We start from the raw sequence: 24,937 nt of genomic DNA on the forward strand, positions 1-24,937 counted from the left end.
GGCTATTTTCCCGTTTGGATCTTTCAGACTAAAGAGCCAAATCAGGGCTTGATGGTCACTCCTCGCGGTGAATTTTCGCCCAAGAAGGTACTGCCGGAAGTACTGCATGAAGTTCACTATTGCAAGTAGCTTGCGCTCGGTCACACAGTAATTGCGTTTGGTTTTGATGAGTGATCTACTTGCATAAGCTATTACCCTCTCTTGATCAGATTGCACTTGTGAAAGTACACCTTCTATCCCAGTACCTGAAGCGTCTACATGTAAGAAGAACTCGCCGCCTTCGTTGATGGGAAATCATATCACATCTGCATCCGTCAGCTTCTTCTTTAAGGTCATAGATGCATTCTCACATTCATCAGTCCATGCGAAGCAAGCATTCTTTTTGGTCAGCTCAATAAGTGTTCGTGCCAATTTTGGGTCCTTGATATAGCGCATATAGTATGACCCAGTGTCTACAAACTGTTTACTTTGCTTTGGTGTCGTAGGCCTTCGGCATTCGGTAATCTTTGCTATGTTAGTAAGATCCGGTCGTATACACTCTTTAGACACTACATGCCCCAAGAAAACTACTTCCGTCTGAAGCATGTGACGCTTGTCTTGGTCGTAACTTCATACCAGTCTGTCTTATCCTGTCAACTCGTCAACTCTTTATATGTTCCGCAGTCTGTTCCAAATAAAATTATATCGTCGATATAGACTAGGCACGTCTGCCACTGTAAACTCTGCAATACTAGAACGTGCTGCTGCTGCTGCTGCTGAGACAAAATGGCATTCGTTTTATTTCAAACAGGCCGTATTTACAGGTAAAAGCACTTTTCGGAATATTTATTTATATGCACTAAGACCCTTTCTGCTCACGTCTCTGTGATGAAGTATTTAGAGTTTTATTGGTATAAACCATAAATGAATTAATGACAAAATTTGTGACAGAGTCCATTTGAGACAGTCAGCTTTAGTTTTCCCTGTGTCAAGTGTATTGATAAAAATGATACAGGAAATAATGGTAAATTACTCAGTCAGCAGCACACGCACTTAATGGCTCATACGGAATTACCTCATGATTATTTGTTTCCTTGTACTTACTCACTCACTCACTCTCTCTTCGATGATTTATCAATCTGAAATTCTTAGTAATCTTACAGAATATACGTATATTATACTTCAATCTTTGTAATAATGATAGTAATGATTGTAAATCACATGATGCTGTTGACAATATTTATGTGTCGGTGGTAACGTAAGAAGGTAATTGTGACTTACAATATAAATTACCTGGATTAACAGATGAAGCGGATACAATAGGAAGATATACGATTTAAAACCAATGCTGTTAAGTTATAGGAATTGTTTTAAAACGTCACAAACAGTTAAGTAATTGATTCTTTTAATTAAGAATTGAATGGTATTTTTCTGCGGGTTCATCGATGTATGAACTGTCAGGAAGTTTACATCTAATTTGCATAAACACCGAAATTAGATGTAAACTTCCTGATAGTTCATACATCGATAATCCGCAGAAAAATACAATTCAGTTCTTATAATTACAACTATAAAAACTTCAATCAGTATGTACAAAATCCAAAGGGATCGATGATATCAATTAATAATAAACAACTCTGTTTTATACAACGTTTCGGCTTTATTCGCCTTTATCAAGTATGAATGTTCTGAGACGATTCTGAGACGATTATTATTGTATATTCATTTATCTAATTGTTTATTACTATATGAAAAAAAAAATTATTATTGTTATTTTTATTATTTAAGAGATACAGTGTTTGATATTGGTATATATACTTTTTTAAACAGATACTAACAGGTTTTGTAGATTTAGTTGTTTATAAGCGCTTTAAGAACATTTACTTAATCTCTTTGTCATAAGTTTTGATTATTCTATTTATTTATTTTTTTGGATAAGTATTTTGATAGATATTTGATAGATTTCTTAAAGTTTATTTAGTCTATAGACTGTTAAAAATATACTTCGTAAGAATTAAAGGGAGGTAATTACATTTACTATATTTGTATAATTTTTACCTTAAAATCAATTTTATAATTTTGTAAAAGTAAATTACATTAAATGTAATAACATGCTTTAGAATTTCAGATAGACTTTAATATATTATTTTAATTTTTAAACTTATAAGTTGTACAATACAGCTTAGAATATATAGTAGAAAACTGTCACGTTTAACAAACATCCGGACTTAAGTACGTTTAGGTCTCATTGGCCGCTGAACTTTCAGTCGTAATTCGGCTACGAAATTCATGCTCTTTGGACGAAACTCTCTGGGAATTGCAGAGAGGTACTCAATACCCCTACATTAGAACCAAAACACACTTTAAGAACATGATAAAGGGCATGTTCGCGGTCTATACTCTACGTGGCACTTATATGCTTCATTGTGTCTAAAAGGGCGGATTGACCGTAATTAAACTTAAATAGTCAGTCAGTCGTTTAACAAATATTAACTACCGTTTTCAAAGTCCCATGAATCTTGGGTCTTATGACTTTGTCATCTTCTTTTTTTTAATATTATACTTCTCTGCTAGTCAACGTTTTTCGGCGCGCTACAGTTTATTTTACGCTATGGTAACGTAACGTCATATCCGTAGTAGTGTTATTATTATCATTATTGAGAAAGCAATGAACTTGGTCGAAATGTGACGTGATCATCTCAGAACATTTATACTTGATAAAGGCGAATAAAGCCGAAACGTTGTATAAAAAAAAAGAGTTGTTTATTATTAATTGATATCATCGATCCCTTTGGATTTTGTACTTACTGATTGAATATTTAACTCCTCACATGAAATATTCTGAGATGGGTGTATCGAAGATGACGGATAAACTGTTGCGTTACCAAGCACATGTAGAATTTTTGCAAGGCTGTATAAAAGAAGAAATAATTCCGAGTGGATTCAAGATTAAATGGAATATGCAGATGGATGTAAATGATGTTCTTCTAAATAATGCGAACAAATAAAGAAGAGTTCCTCATTACAATTAATGTCGTTGACAGCAGATGTGTGTAAGAATAAACTCAGCCAGTTGAGACATCAACATAGTGAATCAATAGACAACATAAAAATGAGTGAACGGAAGAAATTACTAAATAAAAGAAAGAACAAAAAGATAGAAAAGGTAAGACGTTCAGATATTTTTACCCAAGATACATATGTCAGTCTACAAGATATTACTATTAGGAAAGTAAAAGGTGACGGCAACTGCTTCTACAGATGTGTAGCGGAGGAAATGTATGGGCATGAAGAAAAACATGGAAAAAAATTAGAAAGAAGGTTGTAAGTCATATGAGAAATAATGTGGAGTTGTACTCGGCGATGATTGATGGGGATTGGGATTCACATACTTAAGATCAGATGCAGACAGATAGGAGGATTTCATCTTGGGCTACGGAAGCCAAACTAGTAACTACGGCAAATGTGTTCAGATTTGTTCCTGGGGTGTATGATAGAAACATACCTGGGCAAGTACCTCTGAAATGTATCCCTAGGAGTAAAGTTAAACCAAATCAACATATTTTTATGAAATTAGAAAACAGCCACTTTGACCTTTTGTATGCCAAGCCATTGAATAGAAAAAATCTCGCTGAAACAGACAAAGAAAATGACAAAAAATGAACTACCCATATTTGATTGGTTTGATATATCGTACGAAAAACATAACAGTTTCAATAGAACAACAGAGACTACTACAGATTATGAAACAGGCACATGTGACAAGAGTTATGCAGAAGAAAGACGTGTCGGATCGAGCGAAAAGGAAGAAGTATTAGATAGTAGAAGTAGACAAATTAATGCAGGTTTTGTCAAAAGTGCAAAAGAGAAATATCAACGAAGCCTGGTAACAAATTTATCTTCTCGCGAATTATCGAATGGCGAAACGAAACTTTTGGCAAAAGGGTTTACATTTATTCCTACAAGAGACAAAATAGATATAACTAAACTGCAGAGTGACCTGATTAAATGGGAAAGACGCATGCGATTGAAAGAGTATATTCATGAGAAGGAAGATGAAAAAAGGAAACTAGAGCACCCATGGGACAAGAAAGAAAGTACATTTACGCCAGAATGTGGTCGAGACAGATGGCTTGACACCTACATAGAGACAGTGAAAAATGATATAATGAACGGCATCAAGAGTAAGATTGAATCAAATCTCACACAAGATGAAAGAAAAGCGTTGTCTAGATTACTAAATGATTCAAGCATTCCCTGCGGACAAAGGATCTGGGATAGTGGTAATTGATACAGAACAGTACGTAAAACAGCTAGAACGTGAAATAGATAGAAGTGGTTCGTACAAACAAACATCAGGAGAAAGACTTTCGGAAGCAGAAAAACGGGTAAAAACTACGGCTGATAAAATGTACAAGGATGGTCTAATATCAAAAAAAACTTTAAGAACTACATCATTCCAAAATACCCAACATGTGGAAAATTGAAGGGGAAACCGAAGCTCCAGAAAAGCGGACATCCATACCGAACGAAATGGTATAGGGACAGCTACAGAACGGATGGCAGAAGTGGCAGAAATGGAGCTTAACAGTTACGTAAAGAACACACCTAGTTACATAAGAGTCACATCTGACTTCCTCCAAAAATTGGAGAATGGCCAGCCCAACTACCCAAAGGGGCTATACTGTTCTGTTTTGACGTAATCAAATTATACCCGTCTATACCACAAATAGAGGGAATTATGGCGTGCAAAGAAGCTCTACAATCACGGATATCGCCCAACATACCAGATATAGCAGTTATTAAAATGATAGAAACAGTTCTAGAAAATAATGTTTTCAAATTTGATAGGCCATTGGATCAAAACTAGGACGTAATTTTGCATGTACTTACATGAGGAAATGGGACGAAGAGCTTCAAAGTATGAGAAACAGCCCCTTTTCTACAAGAGGTTCATCAATGATGGATTTGGGGTCTGGCTCAGCGGTACAGAAGAACTGCAGAAATTCAAAAACTATGCGAACAACATACACCGTAGTATACAGGTTGAATTAAGATCAAGCACAGAAAAATATAGAATTCCTTGATACTTGGGTGAAAATAGTAGACGGCAAAATCCTCACTGATTTGTTCATTAAACCAACTGATAAACACATATATGTCGACCAGAAATATTCCCACCCAAAAAATGTTAAAAAAGCCATTCCCTATGGACTAGGAATAAGATCGAAAAGAATACGTAGCCGCCAAGAAGATTTTCAAAATCATAGAAATCAGTTAAAGAGTAACCTAAGCCGAAGAGGATATTCTCGTAAATTCATTGAAACACAGCTTAAGAGGGTAGACGAGAAGGAGAAAGCGGACATAATGAGCAGTAAACAGAAATCAAAAAATGACATGAATAGGGTCCCACTAGTCCTAACATTTACAAAGCAACTTCCGAATATACACAATGTAATACGAAAGCACCTTCCAACGTTATATAAATCAACGCGCATGACAAGTGTATTCAAAGAACCACCGACAGTAGCATTTAGAAGAGACAGAAATCTAGCAGACATGCTAGTACACGGTAAGTTGAATAAAGTTATGAAGAACAGACAGGAACATTCAAGCGAAATACGAATATGTCAGAGGTAGTGTATGTGGGGGAAACTGGAAGGACTGCTAAGGATAGGCTGAAAGAGCACGAAGCCGACGTTAGGCACAACAGATTTAAACCAGTAGCAGCACATTTTAACACACCATTCACCGAAAATGATGGGCGCAGTGATTCTCGAGCGGGTGAGTGAAACATCTCGTTTTTACAGACAAATAAAAGAACAAGAATGGGTTAGGAAACTTGGTGCTAAAATAAACACTAAACATGTGGGGGAGCTGGAAGGACTGCTAAGGATAAGCTGAAAGAGCACGAAGCCGACGTTAGGCACAACAGATTTAAACTAGTAGCAGCACATTATAACAGTGATAACCACTCACCGGAAATGATGGACGCAGTGATTCTCGAGCGGGTGAGGGAAACATCTCGTTTTTACAGACAAATAAAAGAACAAGAATGGGTTAGGAAACTTGGCGCTAAAATAAACACTAAACAACAAGTAACTACAACGAGACACAACTATTTTTAAATAATTTAAACACTTCATACGATGATAAAAATAACTGAACAACAATTAGCCATTAACTTTGATCAGTCAACATGTATTTTCAATTTATTTTCATATATTATTATTATTATTATTATATTCATTTATCTAATTGTTTATTACTATATAAAAAGTATTATTATTGTTGTTATTTTTGTTATTTAAGCGATACACTGTTTGATATTGTACATATAGATCTATATATATTTTTTTAAAAGACACGAATAGGTTTTGTAGATTTAGTAGTTTTATAAGCGCTTTAAGAACATTTACTTAATCTCTTTGTCTTAAGTTTTGATTATTCTATATATTTAATTTATTTTTGATAAGTAGTTTTTATAGATATTTGATAGATTTCTTAAAGTTTATTTAGTCTATAGACTGTTTAAAATATAATTCAGTAAGAAGTAAAGGGAGGTAATTACATTTACAGTATTTGTATAATTCTTATCATAAAATTAATTTTATAATTTTGTAAAAGTAAACTATATTAAAGGTAATAATATGCTTTACAATTTTAGATAGACTTTAATGTATTATTTTAACTTTCAACCTTATAGGTTGTACAATACAGCTTAGAATATATAGTAGAAAACTGTCACGTCTCACAAACATTAACTACGGTTTTCAATGTCCCATGAATCTCGGTTCTTATGACTTTGTCATCTTTGTTATTATACTCTTCTGCTAGTCTACGTTTTTAGCGCATTATAGTTTATTTTACGCTATGGTAACGTAACGTCATATCCGTAGTAGTGTTATTATTATTATTATTATTGAGAAAACAATGAACATGGTCGAAATGTGATGTGATCATCTCAGCACATTTATACTTGATAAACTTTCATAAAGGCGAATAAAGCCGAAACGTTGTATAAAACAGAGTTGTTTAATATAAAAATTCTTCCATTTATTTCCTATTTGAAAAAAATCCGACCTTTTCAGAAACGAAAAAGTAATCCGTAAAATTATGAATATTAATTAAATCTAATGAATACGTGATGGCTTCATTGAGAAATGAAAGTTGATCACATGTGCTGAAGCAGCCAACCAGAAACGCGCAAATCTATGAATTGAGTAATAGTTGTAATTATTGAAATTTAATATGCAATGAATTTACCGTAACGGTAAATATGATTATTGCGACTGTGACAATAGACCAAAAGTCGCCATTTCAATTTTTTTTCGAGATTTTTACCAGAACTTAATGCTAATCAATTTATACTTAAATAAAGTGTTGTCTCGTTAATAAGTATATATTTGTGTGCATTTGCCTACTTAAAAATACTTTAATTCTTTACCGAAAAAGCTGGATGTCCTTTCTTTCTGCATCGTGTTACTTTGATAGTATCATAAAAATATTTTGTTTACCTTTTATCATCAACAAGTATTTCATATTTTTATATTTACAAGTTAACAATAGGCTTGTGCAATATCTTCGCTACTGCGTCAGTGTGTATTTTCACATCTAATCATTAGATAATATAAAAGTGATGTTGTATATTGCATAACGGAAGCAGCACTCGCAGCAGGAGAGGGCAATAAACAGGACACATGGGGCTTTTTTTACACTGAGGCATATATTTACTGGACTCAAAAGGGCACAGGGCGCTATTAAAAACGGCAGGGCGCTTTGAGAAAGGGACAGGGCGCCGCGTCCTTCTATTCTGCGCTAGCTGGAACACTGGAACATTGTTAAATGTTGTTGTTTTAGTCAAAGGCTTATGGTGAGCTTTTGTGACCGCTCAATGTCCGTCGTGCGTCGTGCGTCGTCCGTCGTCCACCGTGCGTCGTGTGTCAGTCAACAATTCATAAAAAAGTCTTCTTTTTGAAAACCTCTGGCCAGAATTACACCAGATTTCACAGGAATGATCCTTGGGTAGCCCCCTTTCAAATTTTTTCTAACAATTTAATTCCAAGCAGAACTCTAGTTGCCGTGGCAACCAAAAGGAAAAACTCTTCTTGTCCAAAACCACAGGGCCTAGGGCTTTGATAATTGGTATGTAGCATTATATAGTGGTTTTCTACCAAGACTGTTCATATTATTCCCCTAGGGTCAAATATGGCCCCGCCCCAGGGGTCACATGGTTTGGCTGTGTGGCGGCCGTAAAAAGTCGCCCCGACTTCATCTCAGTGTTGTTATATTTTCTGGTCCTTGTTGATTTCAACTCATTTAGATTTGAAAATTGAATACTGCTTAAGCCGGTGCTAGGGGGTGTGGGCAGTGTTACATTTTCCATTACTGCTCATGAACAGACTCAATCAAACCGAGTCTGCAATTTTCATTGTTTGCACTGTTGTCGGTGCTTCCGAGGGATCTATTTTCCAGATTATATTATATAAACTTATATAGGAAAAGACTTTAAAAATCTTCTTGTCTGAAACCACATGACCTACACCTTTGATATTTGGTATGTAGCATTGCCTTATTGTTGTCTACTAAGATTGTTTAAATTATGCCCCTAGGTCGAAAAGAGGCCCTGCTTCGGGGTACCAAGTCTAACATAGACTTATATTGGAAAAATTTTAAAAATCTTTGTGTTTGAAACTGCAAGGCCTAGGCTTTTGATATTTGATATGTAGCATTGCCTGGTAGTCCTTCACCAAGAGTATTCAAATTATGCCCCTTAGGTGAATAGAGGCCCCACCAGGGGGTCCCAAGTTTTACATAGACTTACATAGGAAAAAAACTTTAAAACTCTTCTTGCCTGAAACTGAAAGGCCAAGGCATTTGATATTTGGCATGTTGCATTGCCTAGTGGTCTTCTACCATAATTGTTCAATTATGCTCCTTGGGTAAAACTCGGGGACCCCAAGTTTTACATTATATAGGAAAAAATACAAACAACTCTTTTCTGAAAGTTCAAGGCGCAAGCCTTTGATATTTGGTATGTAGCATTGCTTAGTGGTTCTCTAACAAAATTGTTCAATTTATGCCCCTGTGGTGAAAAGAGGCCCCGTCCCGGGGGTCACTTGTGTATGAGTTATGTAGGAAAATATACTTCAAAAATTCTCTGATCATATTTCCTAGACTGTTTAATTATAATTACCTGATGACCCCAGGTAATTAGGGGTTACTTGACTGTGACCTTGACCTTCTGACCTATATTTTTGTTTTTAAGATACAGCCTTGAAATTTGGATGACATATACAGCTTTGCACACCGATCTTAACAGCATAGAAATTTGGACCACGTCAATAACTTTCGATAAAGATTTCAATGCTAATCTTTAATGTTCTTAGCCCTGACCTACTGACCTACTTTCTTGTTTTTGAAGCTACATCAAAAAGATTTTGACCATATGTATTATTTTTGATACAGATTTCAATACTCATCTTAAAAAGTCTTAATCAGTTGAGCGATATAGGGCCATCATGGCCTTCTTGTTTAAGATACAGCCTTGAAATTTGGATGACATGTACAGTTTTGCTCACTTATCTGAAACCTGACTTTCAGTGACCATGAATATAACCAACTGACCTACTTCCTTGTTTTTAAAGCTTTAGCAAAGAAATTTGTTCAAGCAAGCAACTTAACTCAGATGAGAGATGAAGGGCCATTATGGCCCTCTTGTTTTTATTACAGTATCAATATTTTTGCTACATTATCCATAACAGACTCGTACTTTGGCTATTGCCATATCTTTTTATCAAGTTTGCCTAGTGATGCGTGTCCTTGGCTCTATAGTAAAATAATGTTGCAGGATAGGATGCAACCAAACAAAATAATAGCAGACTCGGTTTGACTGAGTCTGTTCATAAAAGGTGAAGAAAAGTACAACACCTCTTTTGCACCTAGCATCTGCTTTATATAAATACATTTTATTAAGCATCTGATCCATAAGGACAAGGAATACTAATATCACTGACTTTTTTCCCAAAATATATCAGGCTTTTCTTTTTGCCATGATTGTCCCGCATCTTGATAATAAATTCTGGTTAGATAAATTATGTAATTTCGATTTTTTTTAAACAATGGATTAAGGTTTGCATAATAAATTGACTCATATATCATTCATGTATTTCAGATGTTACTTTTGTTTCTTATCCGTTTCATGCTGTTAACTATAAACTGCGGTAAGTATTCATATAACATATACTGTAGCAAAAATTCTTGCGATTATCTGATTTAAATTTTAAAATGTTAAAAAACATATAATCCAAAATGATATAATGATTCTAAAATGTTTATGCCTTAGCGTTAGACTAATGGTTGAATTTTCTGAAACACTTTGTGGTATGATTTGACACTAAGTTTTTCACACCTGATCAATATCATATGATGAGTACGTCAATGTATTAAAAGTTCAAATGTTTTAAAAAATAAATATTATTCTATTTTATATGAACTACTGGATTTAAGATGACCCAGTTTGACATGACGTTTGCAATTTGTTTTTAGTGTCTGGCCAACATATATGTGAAGTAGGATGTAAATGTACCATGTATGGTTTCTGTGCCGCCTGCGAGGATGGATATTATATGCAAAACTGGACTTGTATAAAATGCTCAGCAAATTGCGTTAATTGCTTATCGGGCCAAACTTGCTTAGGATGTGACGCCGGACATTACTTAAACAAATATAACAATGATGCGGATGTATGTTCTCCGTGCTCCGAAGGATGTAACAAATGTTTATCTAAAGGAAAATGTTTAGAGTGCGACACGGGATATTTCAAGACCGATAATTCTTGCAGGAAATGTTCAGCCAGATGTAAAAGATGCACATCAGATAATAATTGTCTTGAATGTAATGTCGGTTTTCATCAAAATGGTATCTTGTGCTTGAGTTGTCCCGAAGGATATTTTGAGGCCGGTGATTCCTGTTCACTTTGCCCAAATAACTGCGCTTCTTGCTCTATTTCTAATGAATGCACGAAATGTAAGACAGGGTACTTCGGCATTACTTGTACACAGAAGTGCTCTCTTGGATGCGTTGGAAACGTTTGCGGTAAAGACATGGGTAACTGTACTTGTCAAGGTAACTTTATAGGAAATGCATGTCATCTATGTATTCGGGGTAAATTTGGTCCCAATTGTACTCGTGTTTGCCCTAAACATTGCATGACGTGCAATTCGTCAGAAAAGTGCGTTGTTTGTCATCCTGGTTATTACGGAATTCAATGTCAATTTAATTGCCGAAATGAGTGTTCGATTAAAAGATGTCACAAAATAACTGGTGCTTGCGTTAAATGTAAGCCATATTTTAAGTTGCCAAACTGTATAAAATGTGTGGATGGCAGATGGGGAAAGAATTGTGGCAGAGATTGTCCAGACAGTTGTCTTTCCTGTTTATCCACTACGGAATGCACAAAGTGCAAAACTGGATATCACGGCAAGCAATGTGAAAAGAAATGCTCTGATGGATGTTCGTTGTTATCGTGTGAACAAGCAACAGGGATCTGCTCTCAAAGTTGTAAAGGTAACTTTGTTGGGCAAAAGTGTGATTACTGTAAAAACGAAATGCACGGACAAAATTGTAGCTTATTATGTCCAAAGAATTGTAAGGGTCACGTATGTAATAAATTGGATGGAAAATGTTCGGAAGGGTGTAATCCTAAGTTTCACGGGACTCATTGTAACGATTCATGTCCGGCCAACTGCAAGTCATGTATATCAGATACAGTGTGTCAATCCTGTGAAGACGGACATTGGGGAGAGCGTTGTCATAAAAAATGTCCTGATGGGTGTTTGGACAGCACATGTCGGTCGAATGGAACTTGCAGTGCATGTATTGCTGGTAACTACGGAGATTATTGTAATATAGAATGCCCAAACAACTGCAAAGACTCTTTGTGCAATATGGCAGGTTATTGCAACGATTGTCAGGCAGGTCATTTTGGTACCTTTTGTTCTGAACTTTGCCCTCCGAATTGTTTTTCAAGTGATTGCTTAAGAAATGGAAGTTGTTATTCCTGTCCATCCGGGCTTTATGGGAAGAAGTGTGACAGATCTTGCCGTGAGAACTGTCATTCTTGTACGGATTATACGTCGTGCAAGTCATGTTTCAATGGTTTTTATGGTCAGTTTTGCCAAGACAAATGCAGTTACTGTAAAACAGGAACAGATTGTAACATTGGTACTGGTGATTGTCAATTTTGTGAAGATGAGATGTACGGCAACAAATGCCAGTCAAAATGTAATACAAAATGTCAAACTTGTAATAGTTCTAGTGGTCGAATTAATGAATGTTTAACGTGCAAAAAAGGTAGTTACGGACGAAATGAAAGCAGTGGGTTTCATCATTGCAATATACGCTGCTCTAGAAATTGTATGAATACAACATGTAATGCTGATAATGGCACATGTGAATACGGCTGCAAACAAGGCTACTGGGGAGGACAGTGCGAGTTGGAATGTCCCAAAAATTGTCTTCACAGCGACTGTCACAGCGATAATGGAACTTGTAGGCAAGGGTGCTTAGCTGGTTTTAATGGAGATAAATGCGACTGTCCAGTTAGCTGTATATGTAATTTAGATGGCACTTGTGCCAAGTGTAGGACTGGTTTTGGAAATTTAGCTAAGAACTGCACATGTACATCGGAAGTATGTAACAATGTTAAACAATGTTCATCATGCTTTAACTCAACGTATTACGTACAAAGCAACTCATGTTGTGAGTGTAATAGCAATTGCCGACAAAATGAATGTTTTTCTGAATTTCACTGCAGACATGGGTGTAAAGCTGGATTTTATGGATCCGCGTGTGTTTCTAAATGCAGTACAAAAGATGACATGTGCACTGACTGCATAACAAACACTGATGGAGAGTACGGCGGATGTATCTCTTGTACACAGGGCTATTTTCTAGACTTGCATTCAAATACAGCCAGCAAACACTGTATAGAATGCACAAAGACATGCACTGATGGGAAATGTGATGCTAGAACAGGTGTTTGCCTTACTGGATGTGTAAATGGTACATGGGGTGATCGATGCGAGAAGCAATGCTTTGAAACATGTTCGGTGTGTCATCGGGGAACTGGAGCCTGTATGAAATGTGTACGTAACACATTGTTAGGACCACTTTGTGACCATGAATGTAATAATAGATGTAAAGATCAGGATTGTGATTTTGCGACGGGAAAATGTAGCGTAGGATGCGTGGTTGGCTTCTACGGAGAAGATTGCAGTTATTCATGCAACGATAAATGTCGCAACAGAACATGCGATAGAGAGACAGGATCCTGTGACTATGGATGTCTAGAAGGTTTTGAAGGGGCCATGTGTTCACAGGGTGAGAATCACTGTCATTATTAAAGTACAAGTTAATACCATTTTGAAAGAAAGTCCCATTAATAAAGACATATTGACAAATGTAAACAGAATAGTTTGATTCGGTAGATTAGTACTTACTCATGATTAAATATATGTTATTTCATTTACGGCATACGTGTAAAATTACTATATAACTTATCAACAAAAAACGTAATTCAAAATACAAAAGACCTAGTTAAGATACCCTATACTTATTAAATATGTTTTGTACAGAAAGAACAATCGAAAATAACTCTAGTACAACAAAACAACTTGGTTCTGTAATACTGCTGGTATCCGTGGTAATACTGACCATCAGTGTAGTTCTGGTAGCTGTCATACTGCTTAAAAGACGGTAAAATATCTTTATTAATTTACTAAATTTCTTTAGTTACATGTCAAAATATAATGAAACTAAAAATAATAATAGTATCGTTATTTTATATATGCGAGATATTATTCAGTTTTATTTTATTTTTGTTTTGTTTTGTTTTGTTTTGTTTTTTCAAGAAAAGTTGTTCTCTTAAAACAAAAGCCAGACATATAACGCTATTAAAATATGTGAATTGGTGACATTTTATGGTTATTTTGACTTCTATTGACTTCTTTTACTTTGATTTAGGTTAAACACCACACAACAATAAAAGTAATAATCTAAAATCACGTATGATTAGTTGAATTAAGCGTTTCACACGTGTATAAGAGGTTTATCCTAATAGTGTAATATATTTTTGTTTCAAGACAAAGCCCGAAACGAGAACGTGTAGTCAGTGGGAGGTTTGGAGAAGTTGTGACATACAGACAAGTTAAAAGTACGTGTGACCGTTCGGAGGACAACTCTTTAGGTGTATAAGTATTAAGATTTGGTTGCGTATAACTTTTGCTGTAGCAGCATACCAACCTTTGAAGTAAATGATAATATGTCCAGTTTGTTTACTGAAAACCCTAAACACATCCTATGCAAATTGTTCACTTACACGTGAAGAGATTAGGATTCTCCTTCACTTGAGCAAAGTTTCATGAAAATAAATTGCTTCAAAAGACGCCATTTCCGATATTAAAAGTCACAGAATAAAATATGAAATCTTGCAAAAATTAAGGACTTTTTTATGTCACATTTAATAAATCGGCAATCATTAACCCCAAGAAATATATTTCTATATGATATTAGTTAGTGCTGCTTAAATATTAAATGACCCAAACAGCTCAGTTACTGCTCACTTAGTTCAGTTGAAGGTCTTAATCATAAAACTTTTGACTGCCTTATTGACAGGTTTTATTTAAGGTATTGGACCCCTAACAGTAATGTTTAAGAAAGGTATTTGCTAGGTATATTCTTAAAGTTGACCATGTTTCGCACTGCGTTGCAAATTTCAAACAACTTTTACCGTGCCGTTTTTTGGTAAATTTTGTATAATATATGGTATATCCTCAAGCTAAAGTAGAAACATATTTCAATGTGATGGCCACTATCTAAAACGTTTGCTGAGAATTCATTACAGCCTTAATTTTTATAAAAGAAACATCAAACTATTGTTAAACAGTTATAAAACACAAAATTAAACTGTAAATATCATTTTTTCTAGGGCGCTTCAAGTAAACAGATTTAATGAGACAGAGTTCTAACTCCAACATTGAAAAATTAAGGTCGAATCCTTTTGCTCACTTCATTAAAAATAACTTTGGGGCAGAAGTAAAACCTACCTGCATTTCTTCCACAATAATATTATGTTATCTAAAGAATGAAGTAAAATAGAGAACTTTTACCGCATGTATCTCAGTATTTTTAAAGATGTCTAACTCTACCCTTCCTGCTTCAGAGGAAAATTCACTTTGAACAGCAAGAAATCGCTTATAAAAGAACATTTTCCACTTTTGTACAATGCATCCATAATAAGTCTTGAAAGAAGTAAAAACTAACTAGCAAAAAAGGAAACTATGGAGAAAAAAATTTGGTCCCAGTAGGGCTTGAACCTACGCCCTCCACCCCTTTGAAAATTGCAGTTAAAGTAGGTTTATGGTAGGAATTGAATACTCTTCAAAAAGGAGGTACTCTAATACGGGTCCAGTACCTTAAACAGAAAGTTTGAAATATTTCACTAAAATAACTTGCTCTGTCGTGGTCAGTAAAACGATGTGTTCACACATCCTGAGTGAACTTACATCAAAATTTCTGTTAGCGTATGAACTAATTATTGACTTCAGTTGGCCTTTTTGTGCTGTTTTGGAAAGATTTTAAAGAAAACACGACAAACATGAACGATTCACTTATTAATCACCGGAACCTTTATCGGACGACGACTTTTATACATCTACTGCGTTGGTCAAACTTTTTAATAACAATTGCGATATATCTTCCTTATATGAACAGTCTATTGTTTTGTATTCAAAGTCATCACGTTCAGTTGATGATTGGTCTATTGTTTAATTTTCTGATTCACTAGCCTTGTTAGTAAAACACATGAGTAATACATGAACCTTCAAGTGACATTCAGCACCACGGTATACATATGTACCTTATTACCCTGCATTTTGTGAACGCAACAAGTGATAAAAAGACGAGAAAAAGATATTTGATAGAAGAAATTTTCAATAAATTCATTTTTATACGATAAACAGCAAAAATAATGAACAGCTAGGTGTTATAAACTAGTTCATTATTGAACATTATACGAGGGGCGTTCAATATGTAATGTTACTCCGTATGTAGCCTATGGTTATTTTAGATGCGGTTTTCGGCACATTATAGAGCAATTTATTTGAAACACATTGCTGTATAAATTATAAAAATCGACAGGTTCAAAGTAAAGATATAATCATTTTAGTGAGGTGTACTCAGGTATACTGGACCATAATTATAATTTAGGTTGGTCCTTGGCATCCAGAGTCTCAGAAAAATATAATAACTTGTAAAATCGCAAAATTTTATCATTTTTCTACGAGGTACATCAATTTGTGATGAGTTTGCGTTTCTTTTAAACTATTTATTGCATTTTTAATATTACAACACAACTAAAAAATCTAAACTCGAGGTTGATTCCACCTGGAATGAGTGTTGAGAGCGATTAATCAAAGTTGTAAGAATTAGTTTCGCAATCGAGAATTAAAATACAAAATGTTTTAAACGATGATAATCGCGCCTGACAAAATTGCAGAGGCTTATTGTACTCACCATATCATTTTTCGAGTAAAAATATACACACTCAATTTAAAACTGTTATAAACATTTTTATTTTAGTTTTCATATGTTTTTGTGATGATCATGATTTGTTTTATCTGAGTGTTTAAACTGAAAATTAAACTATAGTTCTAGTTTTTGAATAGTAGAATCAAGAAACTGCATATTACAAACTCAATATTTTAGACATAAAATTGTCCAGTATACCCGAGTACACCTCATTCATATGATTATATTTTTACTTTGAATCTACCGATTTTTATAAATTATATAGCGTTGTGTTGCCAGTAAATTGCTCTATAATGTGCCGAAAACCGCATCTAAAAATAACAAACGGTTGCGGAACTACATGCAGAGTAACATTACATATTGAACGCCCCTCATAGAACTAATCATTAGTTTACTCTCACTTCCTACTGATGTCAATGTATACTATTATTCTTCTTGGTTGCATTCTATGCTTCAAAAGAATCTTTTTACAGATTTTGTTATCTATCACAACGGCAATCTTTTAAGTGCCATGTGGCGGCTTTAAAAATCTCCCCGTAGTTGAATTTAGTGTTGTTATATTTTCTGGTCCTTTGGGACCACCGAGTCAATTCATTGGATGTGTAACAGAGTTCCGCTTAAGCCGGTGCTAGGGGACCTGAGAGGTGTTGCACATTTCGCAAATTTGCAAATGTCTTCATATTGGGCGCTTGATCTCTTTTGTTGAGAGTGCTAAAACTAAAAACAGAATCGCCTTTAAAAAACTTCTTCTAACGAACTTCTTGACATATATTCATCAAACTTGGCCTGTAGCATCAGTCTTGCTTCTCCAATATTTATTGAAATGGGTGCGCTTGGTCCTTTAATGGACCACTACAGCACAAAATCGAAAATACATTTAAACGCCTTCATGTAATAAACCGCTTGCTGGATACTAATATTGATTTGTAGCATCATTAAACAATAACCAGCTTCTTATCATATCATAAAAAGCTCCTTATCATGAAGTGTGTCCTAACGGTGACGCATATTATGGCTTTCATAGCAAAATATAAAAACATTTAATGATAACTTTCAGTGAACTCCTTAAAGAATGTTCACCAAACTTCAGACAACAAGTCAAATGGCCAATGTCCTGTTCAAGTGATTTACTTACATTTAGGCCTCTTGTACTTATAAATTACATTTTTACTTATGTTTGCTATTTCTATTGTTTGTGGTTAGGCATTGTCTCCATAAAGAGAAATAACAAACAGAAACAAAGGCTATCGGGAAACAAGAAACATAAAGGAGCCTGTCCAGAAAGCTCAGCATCCAACGTTGATAACCATCCAACACACCGTCTGTCCGAAAGCACTGCTGAATATGCCACAATCGAGAGGAAACATTTAGATACGATGTTCCAAGAAGGCGCAGCAGAATGTTCTGAAACAGTGTGTATAACTATTTGTTGTTGTTTTTCGGCGACGCCGTCTAAATTCGTTTTCGTTTTCCTATGCCACGTGACTTCAGTTTGCCAATCAAACTTCTTGATAACGCATTATAGATAATTTATCAAAACGGAAGATTTATGCAACACTCTGCCTGATTGGACGAGAGTGTCAATTTCTTTCACTCTGTTGACTGTGCTACGCTGAGTGAAATGTAGACAAAGCGTTTATCCTAAACGACGCTGCTCACAGTTTTAAAGCCAACTTTGGCTCAGTATATTTAGCAAGAATATTGATATATCTCAAAATAATAAGTAAGTTTAATAAATATGATAAAAACCTGTTCAAACACCAACATATATCAAATTAAAGAAAGAGCTGAATACGGTCTGCGTATCACATGAATAAGGGTGTGATAAGAGTCTTTTATGTAGAGAAATGCTTTTTAAAAGATTTTCCTTGTTACAATTGTCGTCTGTATATGAAAAGGTTTCTTGCTTTTGTGACTTATTCAGTTTGCATATTAAAATGAGTACTTGTTTGCTTTGATATATTTGTTACAAATTATTTAACTGATTTGTTATATATGAATATTTTTTTTTAGTATTGTATGCAAGTATTGAACTCAGTTGAAATCTGTTTCATTATATATATGCTATATAATGACTGAATCTCATTTTACACTGAAATGAAGGTACGTTGCATACAGTTTATCTATGTGATATAACTACGGTCAAACTTTGCTTATGCGGTCAAAATTTGCTTATGAAACAGAAATATTGAAATAATAACAATTTTATGTTTTGCTTGACCTTCACTTTTTATTTTAGAAATAAATAAAAATAATAAATAAAAAAATCCTTTAATTGATTTTTTCTCAGGTATTCTAATCAAACTTGATTTGTAGCATCTTTATTAGGCCCGCAGCCAACTTTGTTCAGCTGGGACATTTGACCCCTTTTAGGGGCTGCTAGAGCTAAAACTAGAAATGCCTTTATACAGCGTCTCATGAACAGCTTGATGGATCTTTGTCATACTTGGTCTGGAGCATCATTATAAGGGTCTCTTCCAAATTTATTTATATAGGAACTTGGGCCCTATTAGGGACCACTATAACTAAAAGTAGATATGCCTTTCTTCGCATTAACCACTAAAATGTAATGGATTTTTATCAAACTCGATGTGTAACAATATAGTAAGGTCTCCTGCTATTTTGTTACAAATGGGGATAGGGACCAATTTAGCTAAAAATATAAACACGTTTAATGACCTCTTCTCATGAACCGCTTTATGAATCTTCATCGAACTACTGCTGTAATTATTCGTCTAAGGATAAACGAAACAAAATTGCAACCCTACGAAACCTTTGCGAAAAATTAAAAGAGAACCATTTAAATTGTTAAAGTGCGGTGTTTAGTTTTGCAATTTGAAAAATGTTAGATGAAAGATGAATGTTAGATGAAAAATTTATAAACTTCTTTCCTTATTACAATTCGCCGACCATCATTTTTAAAGATATTTCTTGTTTCCGTTAATTGCGTACATGTACTAATACATTATAAAATACTAAGTTTCTAAATTGAACTTATAATGAAAAGCATTTTGTTGCTGAACAGAAATGGTAATGCACTTATTCATATTAAAATACAGTGGCATCTCAAAGTTTTCTACTGAAATTACTATGTCTACATTACAGTTTGACGATCATATATACTTCAATGCAGATGAAGTTATGAAAAGAAAAATACCGTTAGATCAACTTAGAGAGTTTGTAAAAAACAAAACTATAGACAATTATGTTGAAGAATTTAAGGTAATATCTTACATCATATATATTAATGATCAGCTGTATTTATTAATTTATTTTGTTTTCCAAGTTGTTACATTGAAACTCGGTGTTGTTTCCTCCGATCTTGTAAAGGTAAGAGGCTGTCAATAAGTTCTTTAATTATCATTTTAACAATTTGTTTTTTCTAGATTAGTCTGTGTCAAATTGCGCTGGGACAATTTCACCGTTATGCCCGAATAAAAAACACATTCAAGTGCCAGAAATTCATTGTCATACTGATCATTAAATTAAACTCAATGAGATAAAGGGAAATGTTATATGACATGCCTATTTCCAAAACTAAAGCTATCTCTGTACATGTATATACAGAGGAACAATCAAAAATGACCTGACAGTGAAGATTGTGGACTTAATAAATTATTCTCTATCACTAGGAATTACCGTCGGGACTTATTAAGCCGCATAAAGTTTCACAGAAGAGAGAGAACATACTGAAAAACCGTTACAGAGATATATACCCTTGTAAGTTAATATATTGTATACATTTCTCGACCACGTCAACAAGGCCTCGATATAACAAATATAGCGTGTAAGCCTACATCGCCTTGCAAAAATAAATCGTGCATGTAATACGTTGCTATTACACAAAACACACTGTGTATTTACGATCAGAATGTATACCTTCTTTAAGTTAAAGATATGACTGGTGTCAAACATGTAAAATAATAACTTTGTAAATAGGAAATATCTATTTTAACCAAGTAAGACATAGCACCGACATCGATTCGTTATAATCGCCTCACAACAAATTTCAAAACCTCCTGGCTCTCCGAAATAAAATATTAATATAACTTGCGACTTTGATAATGTGGCAATGAATGATATCTATAATAATGGCGGTTCTGACTAAAAATCATTACAAAATTAAAAAATGCATTGGTCTAGTGGCAAACACGTTTGACTGTCAATCCAGACGACTATTAGAATCACGGTCAAAACACTGGGTATTTCTGAGATACTCTTAAAAAGTACCTTCCACCCAAATGAGACGCCTGTTCTGTATTTTCCAAAAAAGAGGGCTTCGTGTGTATCGGTGCTCTCTACCGGACACAATTAGAAAAACAATGTTGTCTATTTACAAACAACCGGGATAAGTAAGCAGTGCATATCTAAAGTTGTTTTCTTTTTTCTGTGTCTTGGATCTTCCTCGTGTCAGATCGCTCTTTATTAGCACTATACTGGATGAACTTTTACAAAGAAACGATTATGTAAATCACTTATACAAATAAAATGATTGTTGCAGATGACAGTAAAAGGGTAATTCTACGGGAAGGTAAATCTGACTACATTAACGCAAGTTACATAGACGTGAGTAACTATTTCGTAACATTATTTCTGCTAGTAATTGAAGTACTCAGACATTTACTTATATTGTTATAGATACAGCTATATTATAATGATAAAGATAGGGGAAAAAACTTTCTGGAAGATTTTTGAGTCACCTATATGATATATCTGAAAAAATAAACACGAACATTTTCTTTGTGTAATAAGAAATACATCATGTTCCTTAAAATATTTGCAAATGTTTTGCAGAATCTTTTATTTCTTTCTTTATATTTGTTGGTTATTAAGTCAGTTTGACGCAGTTTAGGCCATATTGCGACTTGTTTGAGGAAGACCCTAGTTGCCCCTCCGGGCATTGGTTTAGGAAGGAACCGACACCTGGGTAAAAGCTCCGTTCTATTTATAAAGAATTGAATACCGAAAGCGAGGTTTCGAACCCACCTTGCCGATGGCCAATTGATTCAGTCAGCGACCTTAATCACTAGAGCACTGAGGTCATTGGATAATATTTTCTATAGTTGTGTTGTATGAATAGTTATCAAATGACGTAAAACATGCTGAATAAATTTAAATGTCGATGCAAACAGCGGCTGTTAACAACTCTGAATGTAATAATATTAAACGACAAAGATCTTGTTTTAAGATGCAAAATGTACTAATGTGATACATTTTTCGGATTCTATTTTAGGGTTACATGAAACAAAGAGCATACATTGCTTCGATGGGTATGACATTTGTATACATTATACATATCTTTACGTACTCAAACTGTATCACATGTGCAAATTTACCATGAATAACACTTTTTCAGACATACACATTCCAACACATGTATTTTAAATAATAAATGATGTCCACGATACAGGAATTATTGAATACTATAAGAGGCTTTAAAAGTGTAAGAACGCAACGAAAGTCAACTAAATGCAGACTCGGTTCTGTTCGATTTGCTTACCTTTGTTTTTGTTCGGTTTAACGTCACATCGACACAGTTACAATTCATATTGCGACTGTCCAGCTTTTGATGGTGGATGAAAACCGCAGATACTCTCCAGGCAATATTTAACCTGGGCAGAATCAACGATCTTCCGTAAGCTAGCTGGATGATTTCTATACCAAAGCGAGATTTCGAGACCATAGCAGTTAGGGGCAGTGTATTCGAAGTGAGCGACCTTAACTTCTCGGCCACGTAGGCCCGTGTTAGTGATTAGTAAAAAAAAATGTGCAAAACCAACTATACAACCAGCTTAAGTGGAACTCTGTTTACATTATTGGCCAATACAGTACGATAATTAAGACAAGAGAACATAAATTACAGTACTTAGATTAAGTAAATACAGATACTAGCCACGTCATCCTAGCTACAGTCCTGTGAATGATGTTACTACAGCTAAGTGGATGTTTAGAGCTGGAATATTTTGTATTTTGTAGGAAATTAGAACGTAAGGCAATTACATTTATTCAACGATTTAGTACACCAGATATGTGTTTAAACGAATATTATCTTATTTTATCCGCTTCATTTAAAAAGCAACAAACATTATATCTTAAAGCTACAATCTTTCTGTTATTTTACCACAGATACACTCAAATTCTATTTAATTAACTATATTTCTAATGCGTTGCATAGTTATTACTAAGCTTGAAGTGTAATAATACAGTTTCATGTGATTATTAACTTTAACAGAAATAACAATAAAACATAATGAACAAGCATTAGGAAAAATACATTAAACGTATTCAATCAGGAAGGAAGTGAAAGTAATGGCGTGTTAAGTTCATACTGACTGTGCCGCTACATGGAAACTGTGACACTTGCGGTAAGTCCGCCCCTTCAGTTTAGTGAACGTCATCTCTGACTTAGACACATGTTATCATTTGATTCAATGGTAATGTAAAAAGTGCATAACAGATAATATGAGCGTGAAAATGTATTTCATTGACGTAAGAACAGATGTCATACTTTCTTTGAACATAAATATTTCTTTATTCACAGCCGTGATTCCCTGTATGTACCTGACGTTTTGACGTTACGTCAGAAAAGTGATATAGCACAAACTAAGGAACGGCGATATATATCAAAGCAACATAAGGGTACTAAAGAATGGTGTTCATGTGTAAATCCTGTTGGATAACGCGCATATTGAATAAAAACGCCGAAACTTGTGTTGTCTGATCAGACAATGATGCAAATTTGAAATATGCGTATGAAAACAAAACAATAAGAATCATTAATAGGTTCATCGGAGTATGAACCTCTCCACTAAACTAGTTAGATAAGGCCTAACAAAAAAGTATTTGTTTAAGGTAACATGCTAAAAATGTGGGTAGGTAGGCCGGTAGTTTCAAAGAAAAGGAATACAAATGAGGGGAATATGGCTATAGAGCATGTGCAGAGAGTTGATTTCTAACATCAATGACCATGTTTTAAGCATAAAAAGTGCAGTTTTGCAACTTTTTGTTAAAAAGTTGAAAACAAATTCTCCAAAGTCATAAAACCATTTAGTATTGGGCTAAAAATTTAGAGTAGGTCGGGGTACCGGAAACAAACATTTTTAGGCTTACCATTCGCTTTGCCACAACCGTTATCAACAACTGGAATTTCCATTTTTTTTTCAATGTTTAGAACATTGTTATCTAAATGATAGCATTGTTATCTAAATGATCTTTCCGAGAATTGAAAGATATTTGTTTCTGTTCGAAAACTGACAGTTCGAGAAGCGCAGACCGTCATAAACTTCTGTATTTTTTTATCTCACCTGTCATGAAGTGACAAGATGAGCTATTTTGACCGCTTGATGTCCGACGTCCGTCGTGCGTCAACATTTTCTAAAAAATCTTCTTCTTGAAAAACACTCGGTAGAATTACAACAAACTTCACAGGAATGATCCTTGGGTGGTTTCCTTTCAAAATTGTTAAAAGAATTGAATTCCTTACAGAAGTCTGGTTGCCATGGCACCCGAAAGGAAAACCTTTTAAAACTTCTTGTCCAAAACCACAGAGCCTAGGGCTTTGATATCTGGTGTGTAGCATCACCTTGTGGTCCTCTACCGAAATTGTTCAAATTATCCCCCTTTAAGGGCACATGGTTTATATAGACTTATATAGGGAAAACTTTGAATATCTTCTTGTACAAAACCACATGGCCTAGGGCTTTGATATGTGGTATGTAGCATCATCTAGTAGTCCTCTACCTAGATTGTTCAAAATATCCCCTAGGGTCAAATAGGCCCCGCCCCGGGGTTTTACATAGACTGTCCCAAGTTTTACATAGACTTATATAGGAAAAAAAGTTTAAAAATCTTCTTGTCTAAAACCACAACACTTAGACCTTTGATATTTGGTTTGTAGCATTGTCTTATGGTTCTCAACAAAATATGTTCAAATTGTACCCCTTGGATGAAAAGAAGCCCTGTCCTGGGGGTCCCAAGTTTTATATAGACTTATATAAGAAAAAGCTTTAAAAATCCTCTTGTCTGAAACCATACGACTTAGGCTTTTGATATTTGGTATGATGCATTGTCTAGTAGTCCTCTACCAAAATTATTCAAAATATGCCCCTGGGATTAACGAGGCCCAGCCCTGGGGTCACTTAGTTATTATGTGAGTTATATAGGAAAAAATACTTAAACCATCATCTGATCCGATTTCCAAGATTGTTTAATTATAATTACCTGATGACCACAAGTAATATGATGTCACTTGACTGTGACCTTGACCTACTGACCTACTTTCTTGTCTTTTTAAGATACAGCCTTGAAATTTCGATGACATACACAGTTTTGAACACAAATCATAAAACTGAATTTCATTGACCATGAC

The 24,937-nt window shown here is 34.7% G+C and overlaps 1 protein-coding gene across 2 annotated transcripts; it reads left to right on the forward strand.

Annotated features, from left to right (window-relative positions):
- The first annotated feature begins 1,199 nt into the window (after positions 1 to 1,199).
- LOC123542798 (multiple epidermal growth factor-like domains protein 11) lies at positions 1,200 to 22,584 on the forward strand. Of its 2 annotated transcripts, none has more exons than XM_053531118.1 (10): positions 1,200 to 1,366; positions 10,154 to 10,202; positions 10,528 to 13,362; positions 13,617 to 13,737; positions 14,124 to 14,227; positions 17,773 to 17,981; positions 19,675 to 19,791; positions 20,202 to 20,289; positions 21,071 to 21,135; positions 21,803 to 22,584. In XM_053531118.1, the coding sequence occupies exons 1-10, from the start codon at positions 1,325 to 1,327 to the stop codon at positions 21,908 to 21,910; spliced, it is 3,738 nt and encodes a 1,245-aa protein (XP_053387093.1). In that variant the 5' UTR covers positions 1,200 to 1,324; the 3' UTR covers positions 21,911 to 22,584. The 2 variants fall into 2 exon arrangements, with proteins under 2 accessions (XP_053387093.1, XP_053387094.1); XM_053531119.1 differs by having other exon boundaries at positions 14,124 to 14,194.
- Positions 22,585 to 24,937: the final 2,353 nt, after the last annotated feature.

The sequence above is a fragment of the Mercenaria mercenaria genome, chromosome 19, assembly GCF_021730395.1.
Source record: "Mercenaria mercenaria strain notata chromosome 19, MADL_Memer_1, whole genome shotgun sequence".
In the NCBI taxonomy this organism is placed as follows: Eukaryota; Metazoa; Mollusca; class Bivalvia; order Venerida; family Veneridae; genus Mercenaria; species Mercenaria mercenaria.

Bases quoted from the DNA above. Each gene is read 5' to 3' on its own strand.
- LOC123542798 (XM_053531118.1), top strand. From the start codon at position 1,325: ATGCTGTTAAGTTATAGGAATTGTTTTAAAACGTCACAAACA. The intron at 1,367-10,153 runs GTTAAGTAATTG...CATGTATTTCAG, and splicing joins GTTTTAAAACGTCACAAACA to ATGTTACTTTTGTTTCTTAT. The intron at 21,136-21,802 runs GTGAGTAACTAT...ATTCTATTTTAG, and splicing joins TTAACGCAAGTTACATAGAC to GGTTACATGAAACAAAGAGC.